The sequence below is a fragment of the Conger conger genome, chromosome 13 (genome assembly GCF_963514075.1).
Source record: "Conger conger chromosome 13, fConCon1.1, whole genome shotgun sequence".
Classification (NCBI taxonomy): domain Eukaryota; kingdom Metazoa; phylum Chordata; class Actinopteri; order Anguilliformes; family Congridae; genus Conger; species Conger conger.
Genome location: NC_083772.1, coordinates 27921720 through 27939841, shown reverse-complemented (window position 1 = coordinate 27939841; position 18122 = coordinate 27921720). Strand labels below are relative to the sequence as shown.

At 39.8% G+C, this 18122-nt stretch overlaps 1 protein-coding gene across 1 annotated transcript; it reads left to right on the top strand.

Moving 5' to 3' along the window:
- Positions 1 to 9748: 9748 nt before the first annotated feature.
- LOC133108438 (extracellular calcium-sensing receptor-like) lies at positions 9749 to 17484 on the top strand. Its single transcript, XM_061217965.1, has 6 exons — positions 9749 to 9882; positions 9972 to 10260; positions 10896 to 11723; positions 13228 to 13452; positions 13851 to 13974; positions 16580 to 17484. The coding sequence occupies exons 1-6, from the start codon at positions 9815 to 9817 to the stop codon at positions 17482 to 17484; spliced, it is 2439 nt and encodes an 812-aa protein (XP_061073949.1). The 5' UTR covers positions 9749 to 9814.
- The last annotated feature ends 638 nt before the right edge of the window (positions 17485 to 18122 follow it).

The following is an 18122-nucleotide window of genomic DNA, read 5'->3' as shown; positions in this document are numbered from 1 at the left end:
GACAAAAATGTACAGCTGGAAAACGTATTACCTCACACAACTGATGCCATTTGGTAACGTTGTTCATTTCATTCAATAATGAAAATAATAAAAATAATAAGTAATGAATGCAGATTTTTTTTCATTCATGAAAATCAAAAGTCAAACTGTTTTCAGCAATCTCCACTAAATTCTTTAATATGCATTTTTAATGTGGCTATGTGGAATTATGGGATGGAAAACTATGCCACAATCTGCATTCAAATCAATAAATAACACCATTTAAAAATCCATATAAATGCAAATCAAACTGTTTTCAGGAAATACCACTACATTCCTGAAGACCACCAGCTACATGTCATTGATTATGCACATTTTTTAAATGGATTTACACATTTATTACAATCTGATTGGTTAATAGCAGTGATAAAATAACATTATAAAACGGTTAGTTTTGATTGTGGGAGCTGATTGGCCATTCGACTATGACTGTAAATCCCAGAGTAACAGGAAATCAAACAGCCTGTTTACAAACAATATCACTCCGCCAGTTATTTTGTGGTTTTATTCTATAGCCCTACATTCTATAGCGATAGGTTATTTTCATTTGTTATCCTTATTTACATTTTGATTACCCCAACATTAGCCTGATGTCCAGAATACATTTTTGTTATCAATATTTTTATTTTTTATTTTGTTTGGTTTTAACATACAAAACCAACAACAAAAAGGGATCTTACAACAGTACACATAAGAGAACACACAATACACATACAGTAGGAGAACACAAACAGTACACATAAGAGAAAACAAAAAACAAAACATGTAAGAGAGCGGACAAGGACAAGAAAGAGAAAAATAAAAATAAAGAAATGAAAAATGGAATTGTATGAGTAAGATATCAAAAGATGAAGAGAGATGGCAAAAGTAATGTTTCAGAACAGCCTATGTATATAAGAAATAGCTTGTGACCAAATACCTAAAGTTTCTGCTTTCACTCCATTGATCTTAGCTGTAGATCTTTCCAGAATACATATGTCTTAGAACATCGCGGCCCAGATTCTGTTCAAAACAATGGGTTCAAACCAGCTCTTTAAAATTGTTTTTTTAGCATCTGTTGAGGCCACGAGGATGATTAACTTCTCAATGTATGATGGATTGACAATCGGGTTGTAACCAAAGAGTAGAAGGGGAGGGTATGGTGGCACATGTTTAACAAGGAAGTTGGCACATATCAACTATGTGTTCCCAGAGAAATTTACAGACGGAATGTAGTTTTTTTTCAATTTGGTACCAAATGGACAAGGTATTTGAAATGATAGATCCCATACCCAACCGTGTGGACCGAATTTTAGCGCCACAAAAGGGTAGGTCTTGGATTCTAATAGGTTAGCATAAGGCATTTTCTAGCTGACGCCATGGTACCCCAGAGGAGGCATCCAGCCAGACCTTCAGGGATCTAAGCTGGAAGGCCCAGTATTAGCATTTAAAGTTAGGGAGGGCAATGCCGCCTAACATTTTGGGACGTGATAAGGTAGAGAGACTAATAAAGGGGCGTTTCCCTTTCCAAAGAAAGTTCCTGCATGTTGCGTCCAGCTCTGTAAACATATTGGGAGGGAGCACTGAGAACAAGAGGGAGCATTGAGAAAAGGAAGTTAAGACGAGGTAAGATGTTCATTTTAATAACAGAAATGAGTCCATGAAGAGACACATGGAGAGGAGACCATTTGGCTAAATCAGTTTTGACTTTAACCAGTGCTGAATTAAAGTTGTCTTTAACCATGGAAGAGAGGCTAGGTCTAATTTGAATCCCCAAATAAGTGAAGCCATTGTGCTCCACGGTAATTGGGAGTGAAGAGAAAGTGAGCTTTTTTGCAGCAAGATTTAACAGCATTAGAAGGGATTTTGACCAGTTGATTTTAAAACCAGAAAAGGACCCAAATTCCTCAAAGAGGTTGAGGACATGTGGGATCGAGTTATCTAAATCAGACAAATACATCAGAATGTCATCCGCGTAAAGAGAGATGGAGTGGTTCCTTTGATAGAGATGTTTGATATATTTTGATGTTGTCTGACAGCCTGTGCTAGAGGCTCTAAAGATAGTGCAAATAGACCTGGTGATAGAGGACAGCCTTGCCTAGTAGATCTATATAGCAGGTTCAGGTTCACCAGGGTTTCCAGTTTGGACACGTGCAGTGGGGTCAGCGTAGAGGATACGAATCATTTTAATAAATGAGGGTCCGAAGATGTTCCAAGACTGCTCATAAATAATCCCACTCCACGTGGTCAAAGGCCTTCTCGGCATACAGTGAAAGGACTGCACAAGGCTGCTTTTGAGTTGAGGAGAATTCAATAATATGTAATAGTCTGCGAATGTTATCCGAAGCTAAACGCCCCTTAATAAATCCGGCCTGGTCTAGATGTACTAGATGCGAAATAACATTGTCCAGTCAGCCTGATAAAACTTCGGCATATAGTTTGAGATCGCAGTTTAGAATTGAAAGAGGTCTATAGCTGGCACATTCCAGAGGATCTTTCCCTTTCTTTAAGAGAAGAGTGATAAGAGCAGTTTTTTGGTCACGATGAAAGGTTCCGGTCGTCAGTGAATGGTTTAATGAATTTAAAATAGCTGGGCCAACTGTATCCCATAGAACGGTTATGAGCTAAGGAGGAATTCCATCCAAACCTGGGGATTTTGCTTTTGGCATAGAATCTAAGGCATCTTTCAGTTCAGACAGACTGATAGGAGCTTCCAGGATCGAAGCTTGTTCCGCTGAAAGTGTAGGGAGGTTCAGAGAATTTAGGAAGAGCTGTAGTTTAGTGTTGTCCTTCTGTGATTCCGAAGAGTATAGTTTGGAATAGAAGGAGGTGAATGCTTCATTAATTTCGGAAGGAAGTGTGCATGTATCACCAACAGCATTTTTTACTACATCTATGGATGCTAGGTGCTTAAGTTTCCACGCCAAAATTTACTGGACTTTTCAGCATTTTCATAAATATGTTGTCGGGTTCTTAGATGTAGAAATTCAGCTCTGGAGGTAGATAACATTTTATATTTTGCTTTGACAGCAGACAGTTCATTTTGTCTTCCTTCAGAGAAGGAGGATTTCTGAAGGGATTCACGACCCGAGATTTCCCTCTCCAAGGTTTTTAGTTCAAGGTTGCACACTCTATTCAAATGGGAGGAGAAGGAGAGACAAATACCTCTTATACAGCATTTTGTTGTTTCCCAAAGGGTATGTGGGTCAATCCATGGTTGTACATTAAAGTTCAAGAATTCTCTAACTTCCCTGTTGATTCTAGTCAAAAACTCGTCATTCTGCAATATAGATGTGTTAAAACGCCACCTTTTAAACCCAATGGGTCCAGGTATGAAATTGATAGAGATTAGAACAGGGGAGTGATCTGAAAGAAGCATTGGGAGAAAAGATGCGTACTGTACATCTTTTAAGAGAGCTAGGGAGATAAAGAAATAATCTATTCTTGAAAAAGAATAATGGCGGGAAGAATAAAAGGTAAAATCTTTAGTGGTCGGATTCCACAGGTGCCAGACATCTACAATATTTAAATCCAGTAGAAATAATTTAAAATAGATGGATGAAGTTCTACGGACAGATATATTAGGGTTGGTTGAATCCATGGAAGGGTCCACCAACAAATTAAAATCACCTCCCAGAATCAGCTTAGAGTCTGCGAACAACTTCAGCTTCACATTGTCAAAAAAGAGAGTTGAATACATTGGGGGCATAAATTGAAGACATACAGAATTGTGTACCATTGAGGATAATGGTTGCATAACAGAACCTACCCTCAGCATCTCCACCGGTTTTTAGAATTTTTGCATTGAGTTTCCTTTTAATTACAATTAATACACCCTTAGATTTATTTGAAGCACATGAGGAAGCTATAACCTTATAGAACCTATTATTAAATCTGCAAATGTCTACCTCTTTAAAATTAGTTTCTTGTATGAAGCCAACTACATTTTTAAAACTACATTCTTGAGTTTTAAAAATTCTAGACACTTTACCCTTTTCACCGGTGAATTCAAGCCTCGTACATTCAAAGTCATGATATTGAGATTAATCATGAGGTAAGAGAGAGTAAACTATTATTGATGCTGCATACACATGAGGCCATATTCAAAAAGCATTACATAGAGCCAAGACTGGAAGTGAACACCACAAAAAGACATGCATACACCACAAAACAGAAATACAGACAAAAAGACACAAAAGGAAAAAAGGGATAAACTAAGTACCATTATAGAACTATATAGCTGAGAAAGGATGTAACATAAAAGCCAGCATGCCAGGGGACAAACCAGAGGAGCCCCTGTAAGGGTACTGGCAGGATGGAGCATAACGGTGGGATGCCGACACAGAGTGTTTAGCGCCTCCGAACCTTACTTAGGCAGTTTTACAGCACGGTCAGAAATGTGAAGGGTGAATTGTCTAGCTTTAGTGGATACTCAGGCCTCTGAGCTGCTCCAAACCATTATATTAATGACCCACCGCTGATGAGACACCAAGTTCACCACGTTCAACAATGAAAACGATGCGAAGAGCTGGATGCAACCACACCAGAGGGGTTGGTGAACAAAAGTCTGGTTCGACCTTCAGCTCTACTGTGGACGCAGGGGAAAGGAGGGGAACCATAATCTACGATATTGAGACGGGTGCATGGGGGGTTGGACCCAAAATGCACGACTCAGACAAAAGGGCTGTAATAAAGTCCCATCAGGGCTTTATTCAGGGAATGTCCAGTAAGCATTCATACACGTGAAATCCAGCCAAAACCAAGTACAATACTGAGGGAGAAGGCAGTCTCGTAATCTCGTAAAAGTCCAGTTGCCAGGAAAGCTGTCAGCAGGGCAGAAGTACAGGCAGACGGTAGGCAGGCTCAGGGTCGAGAGTCAAGACCGAATCTGCTCCACGGGGCAGAAGCACAAAGACAGCAGGCAAAGTTTGTGGGACAGGCAGGCAATGGTCAACAAAACAGTCAATAACGATGGTCAGTAGGCTTGGATCTTAAAGGGTAGACAATAGCTTGACAGAACTGCAAAAAAGTGCAGTAATAAACAGGAGGCAGCAATTTTGCAAAGACATGACATGGAACTGAGCTTACAGTGGGAGCAATAATTATTTGATCCCTTGCTGATTTTGTAGGTTTGCCCACTTACAAAGAATGGAACTGTGTAGAATTTTAATCATAGGTACATTTTAACATTGAGAGACAAAATATCACAAAATAATCCACAATAACAACATTATATACATTTTATAAATTGAATACCATATTTTCACATGAAATAAGTATTTGATCCATAGAACAATAGGACATAATACTTTGTGGAGAAACCTTTGTTGGCAAGCACAGAGGTCAGATGTTTGTTGTAGTTTTTCACCAGGTTTGCACAGATCTTGGGAGGGATTTTGGTCCACTCCTCTTTGCAGATCCTCTCAAAATCCTTAAGGTTCCGAGGCTGTCGCTTGGCAACTCGAAGCTTCAGCTCCCTCCACAGATTTTCGATGGGATTTAGGTCTGGAGACTGGCTAGGCCACACCAGGACCTTAATATGCTTCTTTTTGAGCCACTCCTTTGTTGCCTTGGCCGTATGTTTTGGGTCATCGTCATGTTGGAAGACCCATCCACGACCCATTTTCAGTGCTCTCATTGAGGGAAGGAGGTTGTCGTCCAAAATTTCCTGGTACATGGCCCCATTCATCCTCCCCTTGATACGGTGAAGTTGTCCTGTCCCCTTAGCTGAGAAACACCCCCAAAGCATAAGGTTTCCACCTCCATGCTTCACAGTGGGTATGGTGTTCTTGGGGTTGTACTCAGCATTTCTCTTCCTCCAAACACGGCGAGTTGAGTTGATGCCAAATAGCTCTATTTTGGTCTCATCTGACCACATCACCTTCTCCCAAGCCTCCTCTGGATCATCCAGGTGTTCTTTGGCAAACTTCAGATGGACCTGTACATGTGCCTTCTTCAGCAGAGGAACCTTGTGCACGCAGCAGGATTTTAATCCTTTGCGGTGTAGTGTGTTACTGATGGTTCTCTTCGTGACTGTGGTCCCAACTGCCTTCAGGTCATTAACAAGCTCCTCCTGTGTAGTACTGGGCTGATCCCTGACATTTCTCATGATCATTGATATCCCACGAGGCGAGATCTTGTGTGGAGCCCCAGACCGAGGGAGATTGGCGGTGACTTTGTGTTTCATCCATTTTCTAATAATTGCTCCAACAGTTGTTAACTTCTCACCAAGCTGCTTGCTTATTTTCTTGTGCAGGTCTACAATTTTGTCCCTGATGTCCTTAGACAGCTCCTTTGTCTTGCCCATGGTGGAAATGTTGGAATCTGATTGATTGTGTGGACAGGTGTCTTTTATACAGCTACATAACAATGTAATGAGTTGACACAGGTGTTTTGGGCAATGAGTTGAGATTAGGAGTGCTTCTTAATGGAAAACTAACTGGTCGGTGGGAGCCAGAATTATTGCTGATTGGTAGGGGATCAAATACTTATTTCATGCAAAAATACGATAATAAATTAATAAAATTGATATGATGTTGTTATTGTGGATTATTTTGTGATATTCTGTCTCTCAATGTTAAAATATACCTATGATTAAAATTCTACACAGTTCCATTCTTTGTAAGTGGGCAAACCTGCAAAATCAGCAAGGGATCAAATAATTATTGCTCCCACTGTATATGCAGGTGTAGACAGGTGCAGACAATTAGCTTGAGAGCAGCATGAGAATGGAAATCCGGTGTGAAGGATTGACAAGTTAACGAGATAATTAGTAATCGTTAGTAATAAACCTATCCTGCCCTAGCCTTAGTAAATTAGTAAATGACATGCACAAGAAAAATAAGGTAACATGAACACATGGTTAGAATGTTAGTATTATCCAATCCTGATCTAAAGTTAGTAGATTAGTCAGAAGACAAAGGAAACAATTAGTGAAGCGTGAGTGACAGGAAGGGAGAGAGAGAAAAAGCATGAATGCAAGGTTTGCAGAAAGACACAAAAAAGTGTATGCTAATCAATGAACAGAACATAACATGAAACAAACATAAATCAAGACATAACAAGTTTGCAAAACTATGACAATAAACTATAAAACGTGACATGGCAAGACTAAGAAATAAATCGTAACAAGTAAACATGAAATGTAACATGACATAAAACATAAAAACGTGGCGAGACTAGACGAACATAATACGTGACATGACAATAACATAACTAAGACGGTGACTAAACATGAAACATGACGTGACAAGCATGAAATGAGACAGATATGAGTTTCAGGTCATGGTCGACGAAAATGGCCAGAAGTATGTGACCATGACATTTAACAAGGCCAGTAAAAACCACTGAAATCCTCAGGAGCACAGGAAAGACAGCAGACACCGATTCATGTACAGTGCTGGGAGATTCGCACGTGAATGAAGCCAGTTAAACAGCTACCTAGATGCAGCCACAAAGTAACAAAGTCACATTAATGATGCTAATTTGCTTGCTAGCAGCTGTTTTCTATTGCTTAGCAACCATTAATTGTGGACTACATTATCTGGCAGAAGAAGAGTTGCTTAATAAGAATTATTATTGAGAAAACAAAGTAATATTGTGTCGTACATTAATTGTTTATAAATGTTGTAACCTTTTTATAAAAGCAATACGGCACTTGAGACTGTGTTGTATGGGGAATGCAGTCGTGGTTAAACAGTTTTGCCACAAAGCCTCTTGTGGCGTATTGCTTAAATATACTACTGCTACGACTAATGCTTGTTTGCAGTTCTATTTCAATTACCATACCGTGTTTAAGCAGTCAAGTCAGAATAAAAACCGTTACATGCAGCCAATGCACATAAATCATGCAACAGTAGTGCCCGGAATTTACAAGCAAGCAGGGACGTAGACCGACTAGCAGAAGTGCCAGAGAAGGCAAAGCAGCACTCACCACGACAAGCAACACTCTTCATTCTTGAAGTGGACCATGCCAGGTATACATGCCATTGATGTGCATTTTTACTGAAGGAATGTGGAATTATGCCATGGCACTACAATGGCAATTCAATTACTTCCCAGACAATTAATAAAATAATAATAATAATCAGCATTTCTAAAGGTTATTGACAATTTATTTATTGTTTATTGATGTGTTCATCTCTCACCTGTTGCAAATGTAATCACCATATTGGTATTTTTGTTTAAAATAAAACCCTTTTACTAATTCTTACTTTACTTTACATTGCTGCAAACTACTTGCAAAGCATCCAGCAACAAAGCAACTGCTTTTTAAATTGTTGAATTTGTATTTCCTGCCTTCTCTCAGTCATTGGTTTCCATTAATGTATGTATGGTATCTGCAGGCTGTTACATCCCTAAGCATTTATGTGTTCTTGCTGTGCTGTCATTTTGTCTTCCTGTGTTTTTCAGACAGTCCAGCAGGAGGCTTAATTGCTGTTTGAGCCTGATTGGGGGGGCCGGCCCTATAAAAGGTGCCGGCTGACGTCACTCCGGGGTTGGCTCACTTTGGGGGGGGGGGGGGGGAACTTTGTTTCAGGTTTTTGGCTTCGTCGCAGCTGACACGACACGACACGCCACGCCTCGCGCTCGCCCAGGCTCTCCTGCCATTCTCAGAGTGAGAGGCTCGGAGCGAGGCCTGGAAAATTGGGTGGCTTCGCTGCGGCCTTCTGGCTTCTTTTTTGATCTTTCGTTTTGAATACTTTGTTTTTTGTAATTATAATAAATTGATTATTTTTTGAAAGTTATCCTCCGTTGTCTGCCGTTTTCTTGCCCTTGCTTTATTTAGTAATTTGTTATAGTTTCCTGTCCCTAGCAGGGAACATAACAAGGCATAGTTGATTTAGAATAATTAAGCAATAATAATCATTGTGAAAATGACGTCCAAATAATTTTTGACAAAGGTTATCGTTGCATTTTAAAGCAAGGCGAGAAGACAGAAATGTAAATACAAGGGGTGAGCAAGTACTGCATTATTCATATCCGTTTCCATATCCTTTCAGCTATTAAATTGCTATTTATCAATCTACTCTGAATTTAACCCCCAAGAGTGGAAATACATTCTCCTCTTTTGAAGTTCTTACAATGAACTGTGTACAGAATGACCCAGCTAAAATAAGTGGTAGGAGGCAAAATTACATTTATTTGTTTGTACAAAATAAAAGAAAAAGATGCATCGATGCATGCATAAGCAAATCGATGTATTTACGGCATACTCAATGAAGTTGATGAATTGCAGCAGCCCTACTGCTAGCATTTGCATAGCTTGCACCTTGTCTACAAAAATCAGGCCCCTGGTGTGATATTATAACATCTGCAGATAATTAGGGTGGAATGGCAATTAGACTGCTTTCTCTAAAGGTTGGTGATATACTGTGTGTGATCTACAACTTACCAGCAGAGATCTTAAGGGAATCTCACAGGATGTTACACGATTACATTTACAATAATAATTGGACATTCTGGAAAACTTAGTTGTATGTATGATTTCACCAGAGCACTGTGCCTTGTCTTTAGGGAACACAGAGTGCTGATGTCATGTGTCTCTGAAGTTCAGGATGACACTGAACACAATGAGATGCACAGTGGAGAGGTTGGTGAATAAAGCAGCACTCCTTACTCTGTACCCCAGTGCTTGGGATCAGCTTGGTTGACGATGACTCCTCTGTTAGTGGTGATGTGGTCCCTATTTTACCCATTTTCTGCTGTTTCCCCTGACCCAACCTGTTCCCTGCAGGGCAAATTTGATCCAGATTTCCAGGCTGATGGAGACTTCATCATTGGAGGGATTTTCCCTATGCATTACAGGGTTGAGCCAGCAATTAAGAATTACACTGTCAAACCAGCTCCTGCAGAATGTCAGGGGTGCGTTCTGTAATTTTTTATGATGGTGAATAACTGTTCTGTTTTCCAACAAAGAGTCATGTCACATTCTGCTGTTGGTCTCTGCACAGATTTGACCCCAGATCATTCCGCTGGACCCAGACCATGAGACTGGCTGTTGAGGAGATCAACCAGAGTCAGAGACTGTTGCCTAACTATAGTCTGGGATACAAAATGTATGATTCTTGTGCCACCCCAATAACAGCTCAGCAGGCAGCTCTGGCAGTTCTGAATGGACCAGTTGAAGCCAAAAGTCAAGTATGTTCGGGGGAATTTCCACTTTTAGCTGTGGTTGGAGAATCTGGGTCTGCACAGTCTATTGTTGTCTCCAGAACTCTGCAGCCATTCAGAATTCCAATGGTATGTATGTCTTGTAATTTTCCTTACCATACTTACTGGATTATTGAATTATGTGTTGAAATGAATCCATCTTCTATCTGATCCAGACTTTTCCTTCTCCTGTTTGTCTTTTATGTTATGGATTTCTTGGTTTTATTTCATTGTAATTATTTCATAATTCATTTCATAACACATTATATACGATGGCATTGGTGCTTATCATTTTTGATATTCAGAACACTTCTAGAAATTTACATATTATGAAATCTATACATATTATGAAGCTATGATTGTGTTTGTAATAATCATTGTGTGCTGTATTTTAAATTACCAGTAATAACATCAATCATTAAAATAGCAAAAAATATATAATATATAATATATAAATATATAATGGTTTTTTTTTTAATGATAAAAACTATACATCTTTCAAGTCTTGAAGACAAATGTAAATCATTTATAACTAAACTTAAGCTACAAGGAAGTTTATTAAAGAAGTACAATTAAAATACTTGTTTGTAAATACACAACCCTTACAAATTTCTACATAGTGTTCTCTGAATTTTAGAACATGATCAGACGGTGCCAAACTAAATACATGGATTGCTGTAGCATACTTCACACTATGAAAAAGATCTGGATTTTCTGTTTTTCAGATAAGTTACTTTTCAACATGTTCCTGCTTTAGCAATAGGAAAGAATTTCCAACATTTTTCAGAGTTGTCCCAAATGACGATTATCAAGTGAAAGCTATTGCTCACCTCCTGCAGAGATTTGGCTGGACTTGGGTTGGTGTCGTCCTTGAGGACCATGATTACGGCAGATTTGCTCTACAGGGATTGATCAGGGAAATAAAAAAAACAGGTGTGTGCTTAGCATACCATGAAATGATTCCAAAAGTGTACAACCGGCAGAGAGTACAGGAAATCCTTAACATTATGAAACATTCCTCTGCAAGGGTTGTGGTGGTCTTTTCTGGTGAAGGGGAGCTGACCCCCTTCCTTAAAGAGTACATGGATCAGAACATTACAGGGATACAATGGATTGCCAGTGAAGCCTGGGTAACATCCTCAGTATTCACAGGCAGGGAGTTCTACCCATTTCTTGGTGGCACCGTTGGGTTTGCCATTCGACAGGGAAAGGTTGCAGGTCTTAAAGACTATCTGGTGAGTGTTAACCCACTGAGTTACCCCAGTAACCCCCTGGTTCACAAGCTGTGGGGTGCTTTGTACGGTTGCTCTTTCTACCCCTCCAGCAGCAGGACCCAAGCTTCCTCCCAGCTGCCCCCCTGTTCAGGGCTGGAGCCCCTGAAGGAGCAGCACTCTGCCTACCTGAACACCTCCAGCCCTCGTGTTTCCTACAATGTGTACAAAGCTGTGTACGCCATAGCTCACTCCCTGCACAACCTCATCAGCTGTAAGCCTGGGAGAGGGCCCTTCCACAACTCCTCATGTGCTGATGCCACAAACATTCAACCATGGCAGGTAAGACTTCACCAATGATATATACACTCAGTGAGCATTCTTTTAGGTATTTATTAGACTTATTTTTAGACTTAAGTCTTCTGCTGTGGTAGCCTCATTTGACGCATTGTGTGTTCAGAGATGCTCTTCTGCATACCACTGTTGTAATGTGTGGTTATTTGCATTGCTGTCACCTTCCTGCCAGCTTTGACCAGTCTGGCTCTTCTCCTCTGGCTTCTCTCATTATGCAATGCATTTGTGCCTGTACAACTACTGCTCACTGGATGTTTTTTGTTTTTCGCTCCATTCTCTGTAAACTAGAGACTGTTGTGCATGAAAATCCCAGAAGATCAGCAGTTTCTGAGATACTCAAACCACTCTCTCTGACACCAACAATCATTCCATGGTCAAAGTCACTTTGATCACGTTTCTTCCCCATTCTGATATTTGGTCTGAAAAACAGCTGGACTTCTTGACTTGCATGCTTTTATGCATTTAGTTGCTGCCACATGATTGGCTGATGAGTAACTAATGTAGCTTAATTTAGTGTTGCCAACCGTCCAGTAAAATACGGACACATACCATCATTCAAAAGTTAAAGTTTAGTGTTCTTTAGCCTACATGTACATGCCTGGTAGAGAATGATGAGCTAGGTTTATAGTTTATTGAATATACATAATAAAAAATGGCAGGCATTTATATAGCACCTTTATCCAAAGCGCTGTACAATTGATGCTTCTCCATTCACCCATTCATACACACACTCACACACTCACACACTGATGGCAATTGGCTGCCATGCAAGGCCCCGACCAGCTCGTCAGGAGCATTTTGGGGTTTGGTGTCTTGCTCAGTGACACTTCGACACAGCCCGGGCGGGGGATCGAACCGGCAACCCTCCGACTGCCAGACCACTGCTCTTACTGCCTGAGCCATGTCACCCCTGCTGGATAGATTGCTATACGTGGAAACAAACATGCCCTGAGACCATTTTGAGCTGAAACCAAACGGAATTATAATGTTAGCTAGGGAATGGGAGTGACAGTGAACCAAGCATAAAGTTGGTTTATCTAATGCTGACCTTACATAAGATGATATCTGAAGCAATTTGAAACAGTTTTAAAGAGTTGCTGCATGCTCCTGTCACAATACTTGTTAGAGGTAACGCTTAATCTTACTCAAAAGGTGTCTGATGATCAATGACACAATTTATAATCCTATACTGCCAACAGCCAATAGGTGTGCTCTCTTTGGTTAATTGAAAAACAACTACCTAGCTGGTGTGCTATTTTACATAATTTACCTTCAGTTGTTTCAAGATGGACAGACCTGTTCATATAATTCTCAGTTTATATATTTTTACATTCATTTATTCATTTTAATTTTTATTAATTCACAATATTTATAAAGGAAACACAATAACAGAGATCCAGCATCTATTGTGTTTTCCATTTTCATAAATGATTCGCTCCTTACTTTATTATTGGAGGAAACACATGTATGCATATTTCTTTTTATTTCAAAGCTTCAGCACTATCTTCAAGAAGTCAGCTTCACTATTTCAGGAGAGGAGGTAAATTTTGATGCACAAGGGGATGCAATCCCATCATATGATGTGATCAACTGGCAAAGAGGTGCAGCTGGAAACATTGAGTTTATCAATGTGGGAAGGTTTGATGGTGCAAAGGAGGCTGGGAAGGAGCTGTTCATCCAGGAAGAGGCAATTGTGTGGACAGGCCACCAGAGAGAGGCAAGCTGCACACAGTGTGTATTTCAATACATGCAATGCCATCTGTTGAAGTTTTGTAGGGTAAAGTGGAGGTAAGTGTAACCATGTAAGGAAAGCATCAAGTGCATTGATCAAGATGCAGTCACCAAATTGAAGAGTGATAGTCTACAAAAACCTTCTTACATTTACAGTATGGGACAAGTGTGTAGTGACAATTTGCATCCGAAAGCAGGTAAAAGTACAGCAATTCACATTGATAAGCAAAGACAGTGACACCTGGCTCCATGGAACATGAAAATGGACAGATATAGGTGCAGTTTCAAGGACAATTAAAAGGTGTCAACTAAAAGTACAGTTGTACTGTGTACAGGAAGGATACATGAGCTTACAGCTACAGCTGACTGATTTCGCTCATGCAGGTGTTGGTGTCTGTGTGCAGTGAGAGCTGTGCTCCAGGAAGCAGGAAGGCTGTCCGTCGTGGGGAGCCTCTGTGTTGCTTTGACTGTGTACCATGTGACAACGGCAAGATTAGTAATAAGACAGGTGAGAAGTCGATCTTAAAAATGCATCCTTCATTTCCGCATTATCGCCTTGTTTCCTTTCTGTTACCTGGAAGCAACCAACCAGCTGGCATGATTGGGAACAAATTGCATAATGATTAATTGAAGCAAACATGATCCATCCATATATGTGACAGCAAGGGCTCTATTGGCCGGCCAGCGCCTGGCGTGTTGTGAGCTCTCGTACTGGCAAGTAGTATTTTTGTTGTGGATTTTGATGCAGCTGAGCCCTTCGGTTTTATGACTTCCCGTGTGCTGAAGTGCAAGGAGATTTTTGTGGATCATATGCTGTCCAGTTTGACTTTGATGTAAATCTCAGAATCAGGAAAAATGGACACTTGGCACAAACAAATGTAATGTTTGTAGAACTGCCACAGATGACAATGTATCACGTTGAGGTAGAGTTGGAGACACGGGTCTGCAACTTGGAATCAAGTTGCCCTTGAGTCACTAAAACAATTACTTGTGACTTGAAAGAAGTGACTTGGTTTAAGTGTGACTTGTAGTTGTTAATAAAAGTGAAAAACTAAGAGATTAAGAGATTGATTAGGTGTCTTCTGTGCATCATAGAAAACAAACAATGACTGAAAAAATCCTTGTTGATAAGGCGATGACAAACATTAGCTGCATGGCTGTTATGGTTTTGTTGTTAGACACTAACAAACACTGATTACCCAGTCACTGGCGTTAGTCTACCTTATCGGCTTAATCATGGCAACAACAATGCAGTAATCGAGAAATAAATGATTGGTTTTGGGAATTAAATACAATGTGCCATTATACTGAAGCACGCACCAGGCTAAGGCAGTTCCAACACTTTGTATGGTTACTTCTGACTTTCACCGTTACAAAGAATTCTCTCTCATTTCTGTAGTCCACCCAGGGGCCTTGCTATTTGAAATTAAAATCAGGGGAGTTTTAAATTGCAGAAAAATAAAAGAAAAGTCAGGTCAAAAGGCCCCAAAATGCCAAGAGCATAAGAAGAAAGCCAGTCCATATGGAAGTCACAGAGAGAATGGCATGTAGGCTAGAATTGGCACAGCTGAGGAACAAGAGCGTAATCAAATCATTTACAGAACATTTTTCTTATGAAGTAGCTCAGCTTCATAAAAATGAAGAAAAAATGATGCTGCATACAATAAACACAGATAATAATGAATCTTAATGTGCAAATGGCCCTCGAGCTCATGCACCAGGTTCCTTCAGTTTTTTATATCTCAAAGTAAACTTGCATCAACTGTCTTTTCATCCTCACAAGCCCATGCCCTTTCACCTATTGTATCAATGGGCTTGTCCCCTTTTGATCTTCTGAGGCCTTCTAAGTATTGTAGTAAAATGGCTACATGTGCCAGAGTTGTTTTAAACGCTTTACGACCAATCACTAGCTGTTTTTACTTCAGTGCATGTACCAGTTTTGGAAGTGTTCTGCACTTTGTGATTTACCCCCCTGAAGTTATAACAGTTGAGTTGGAATAAATATGGGCTCATTAGCTAGGCTATCCAGGTAGCAAGCTAATCTTAGACTGTTAAATCTGTCGCAGTGAGCAAACTATGGGCTGACAGGAAGCAGAATATAAAGCTCTAATAACGATTGTAATTTACAATGTAGCTATTGCATAACCAGTAAATTCACCAGTGGTTAAAATACCAGAATAAACACTCCAAAAGTTTGAAAGTAACCCAACCATATTACTGTTTTGTGTTGCTGCCATCTTGTTCTTTCACATTCGTTCAGCCCGACGCACAGCCCCCATAGCTGTAATAAAATTTCTATGTACCATGTTCTGGAGTGAGTAATTGCTTTTATAAAATGGTTACCGAACATAATAATAGATATTATCGACACAATCCAATTAAAACAGTTTTTTAATAACAGCTTCATTACAAGTATAATTTACAAGAAAGTAGTTCCCATATCTTGTAAGTCATTCCAGGAAGTTGCTGTGCAACGTTAGTAAACTCTAACGTTGTTCTGCCAAACTCGCTTGCTAGTTAGCTTGCAAGCTACCGTGAGTGAGCAAACAATAGTACAGTATTGGAACAGCAAAGTGAATTCCTTTGTTTTTTGCTATACACTGAAGACAATTGAGTTTGAGGTCAAAAGATGTACATTGCGTGACATATCCGAATTTCAGCTTTCGTTTCCTGGTATTTTAATCTAGATCTAAACACCTTAGAACATATCACCATTTGCATCAGACCACCCAATTTTTAAGTGAGCAAAAGTATTGTAACATGTGACTGACAGGTGTTTCTTGTTGCCCAGATATGTCCTGTTAGATTGATTGGTTAAACAATGAATAGTTCAGAATGTCTACTCTTGGTTTTAGCCTTGGGTTCTGCCTGTGAAGATTGCATTTGTGTTAGAAATGATAAACCAACATGAAGGAAACCATTTTGAAGCTTAGAAAAGAGGGAGATCCATTGCAACATTGGGGATAGCTTTTACAACAAATTGGAATGTACTAAACAATAAAAAAGGAGGAACTGAGGCAACAAATAAAAAAAAATATATATATGAATGCAACATACATTTTTGTTTATTTGTTACCATGTCTATGTATGTTATTGTGCCCTTTTCTCTTTAGATTCAATAGATTGTACATCTTGTCCTGAAGATTACTGGTCCAATGGAGCCAGAACTGAATGCTTTCCTAAAGTGATTGAATACATCTCCCATGATGCAATGGGACTGACCCTGACTGTGATTGCTATAATGGGTGCCTGCCTGACTGTCGCTGTTCTGGCAGTTTTCCTCTACCACAGGAACACTCCGATTGTCAAAGTCAACAACTCAGAGCTGAGCTTCTTCATCCTGCTCTCTCTGACTCTGTGCTTCCTGTGTGCACTGGTTTTCATCGGAGAGCCTACATCATGGTCCTGCATGCTGCGCCATACTGCCTTCAGCATTACTTTCTCACTCTGCATCTCCTGTATCCTGGGGAAGACTTTAGTGGTGCTGGCTGCCTTTACAGCCACCAGGCCTGGAAACAACATCATGAAATGGCTGGGGCCCAAACAGCAGAGATTTATCATATCTGTCTGTACCTTTATACAAGTGATAATCTGTGCAGTGTGGCTGATCACTGCTCCTCCGTTCCCAAACAAAAACACCCAATATCAGAGGTCCAGAATAATCCTGGAGTGTAGTGTGGGTTCTGCACAGGCCTTCTGGTGTGTTCTGGGATACATTGGGTTCCTGGCTGCTCTGTGTTTTATTTTGGCCTTTCTAGCCAGGAAGCTTCCAGGTAATTTTAACGAGGCCAAATACATCACCTTCAGCATGCTGATCTTCTGTGCAGTGTGGCTGGCGTTTATACCAGCTTATGTCAGCTCACCTGGAAAGTTCACTGTAGCTGTGGAGATATTTGCAATACTTGCTTCAAGTTTTGGGCTACTGCTGTGCTTATTTGCTCCAAAATGTTACATCATTTTAATGAAACCTGAGAAAAATACCAAACAGTGTCTTATGGGAAGAGTTGTTACTAAATAAAGCAATGCATTTATTGGTTTCCATTTATTGTCAGAATTTTGACTAGTTTAGATTTATTATGGGAGAAACACAACTGAGAAGGCTGTGTGAGGTTCATTCAAGATCGCTAAGCTTGGCAAAGGTATTGCGCCACGAACAGAAAAGGCTGCCGAAGATTATTTGTCTGTTATAATACACTTTAATCAATATAATATTTGTTCTTACCTTAAAAAATAAATTACAGATTAGCAACAAATCCGCTAGCTGGCATTGTTAAATCTAAGTCGCATCCATTTGTATTCAAATTGCATCGGTTCGCCATGAACGTTCACTGTCTTGAACTCACCTCAGGTCTCTATCTTCATAGTCTTGGCATTTTCCATTCCCTTTAAAGCCAGCTGCATTTGCTCCTTGAGGGATTGCTTATATGAATTAACAATTTAGCAAGACTTCGAACAGATTGCTGTGTGAGGTATAATGTGGTACACATTTTTTGTTTCAGATTTTTTCAAGAGGTTTATTTTTCATAATTTCACTTTTAGTTCTCTTTTGTTGAAAAATGTTTGCTAAAATTAAATGTTAAAGAATCCTAGTTTTTGAATCGTATCCAATTTAAGAAGAACATTCCCAGTGAATCATTGGAGCCATATAGTGTAGGT

Coding starts and splice junctions, on each gene's coding strand:
- LOC133108438 (XM_061217965.1), top strand. CDS start 9,815: ATGCATTACAGGGTTGAGCCAGCAATTAAGAATTACACTGTCAAACCA. Junction 9,883..9,971: donor GCTCCTGCAGAATGTCAGGG/GTGCGTTCTGTA, acceptor GTCTCTGCACAG/ATTTGACCCCAGATCATTCC. Junction 11,724..13,227: donor CAAACATTCAACCATGGCAG/GTAAGACTTCAC, acceptor TTTATTTCAAAG/CTTCAGCACTATCTTCAAGA.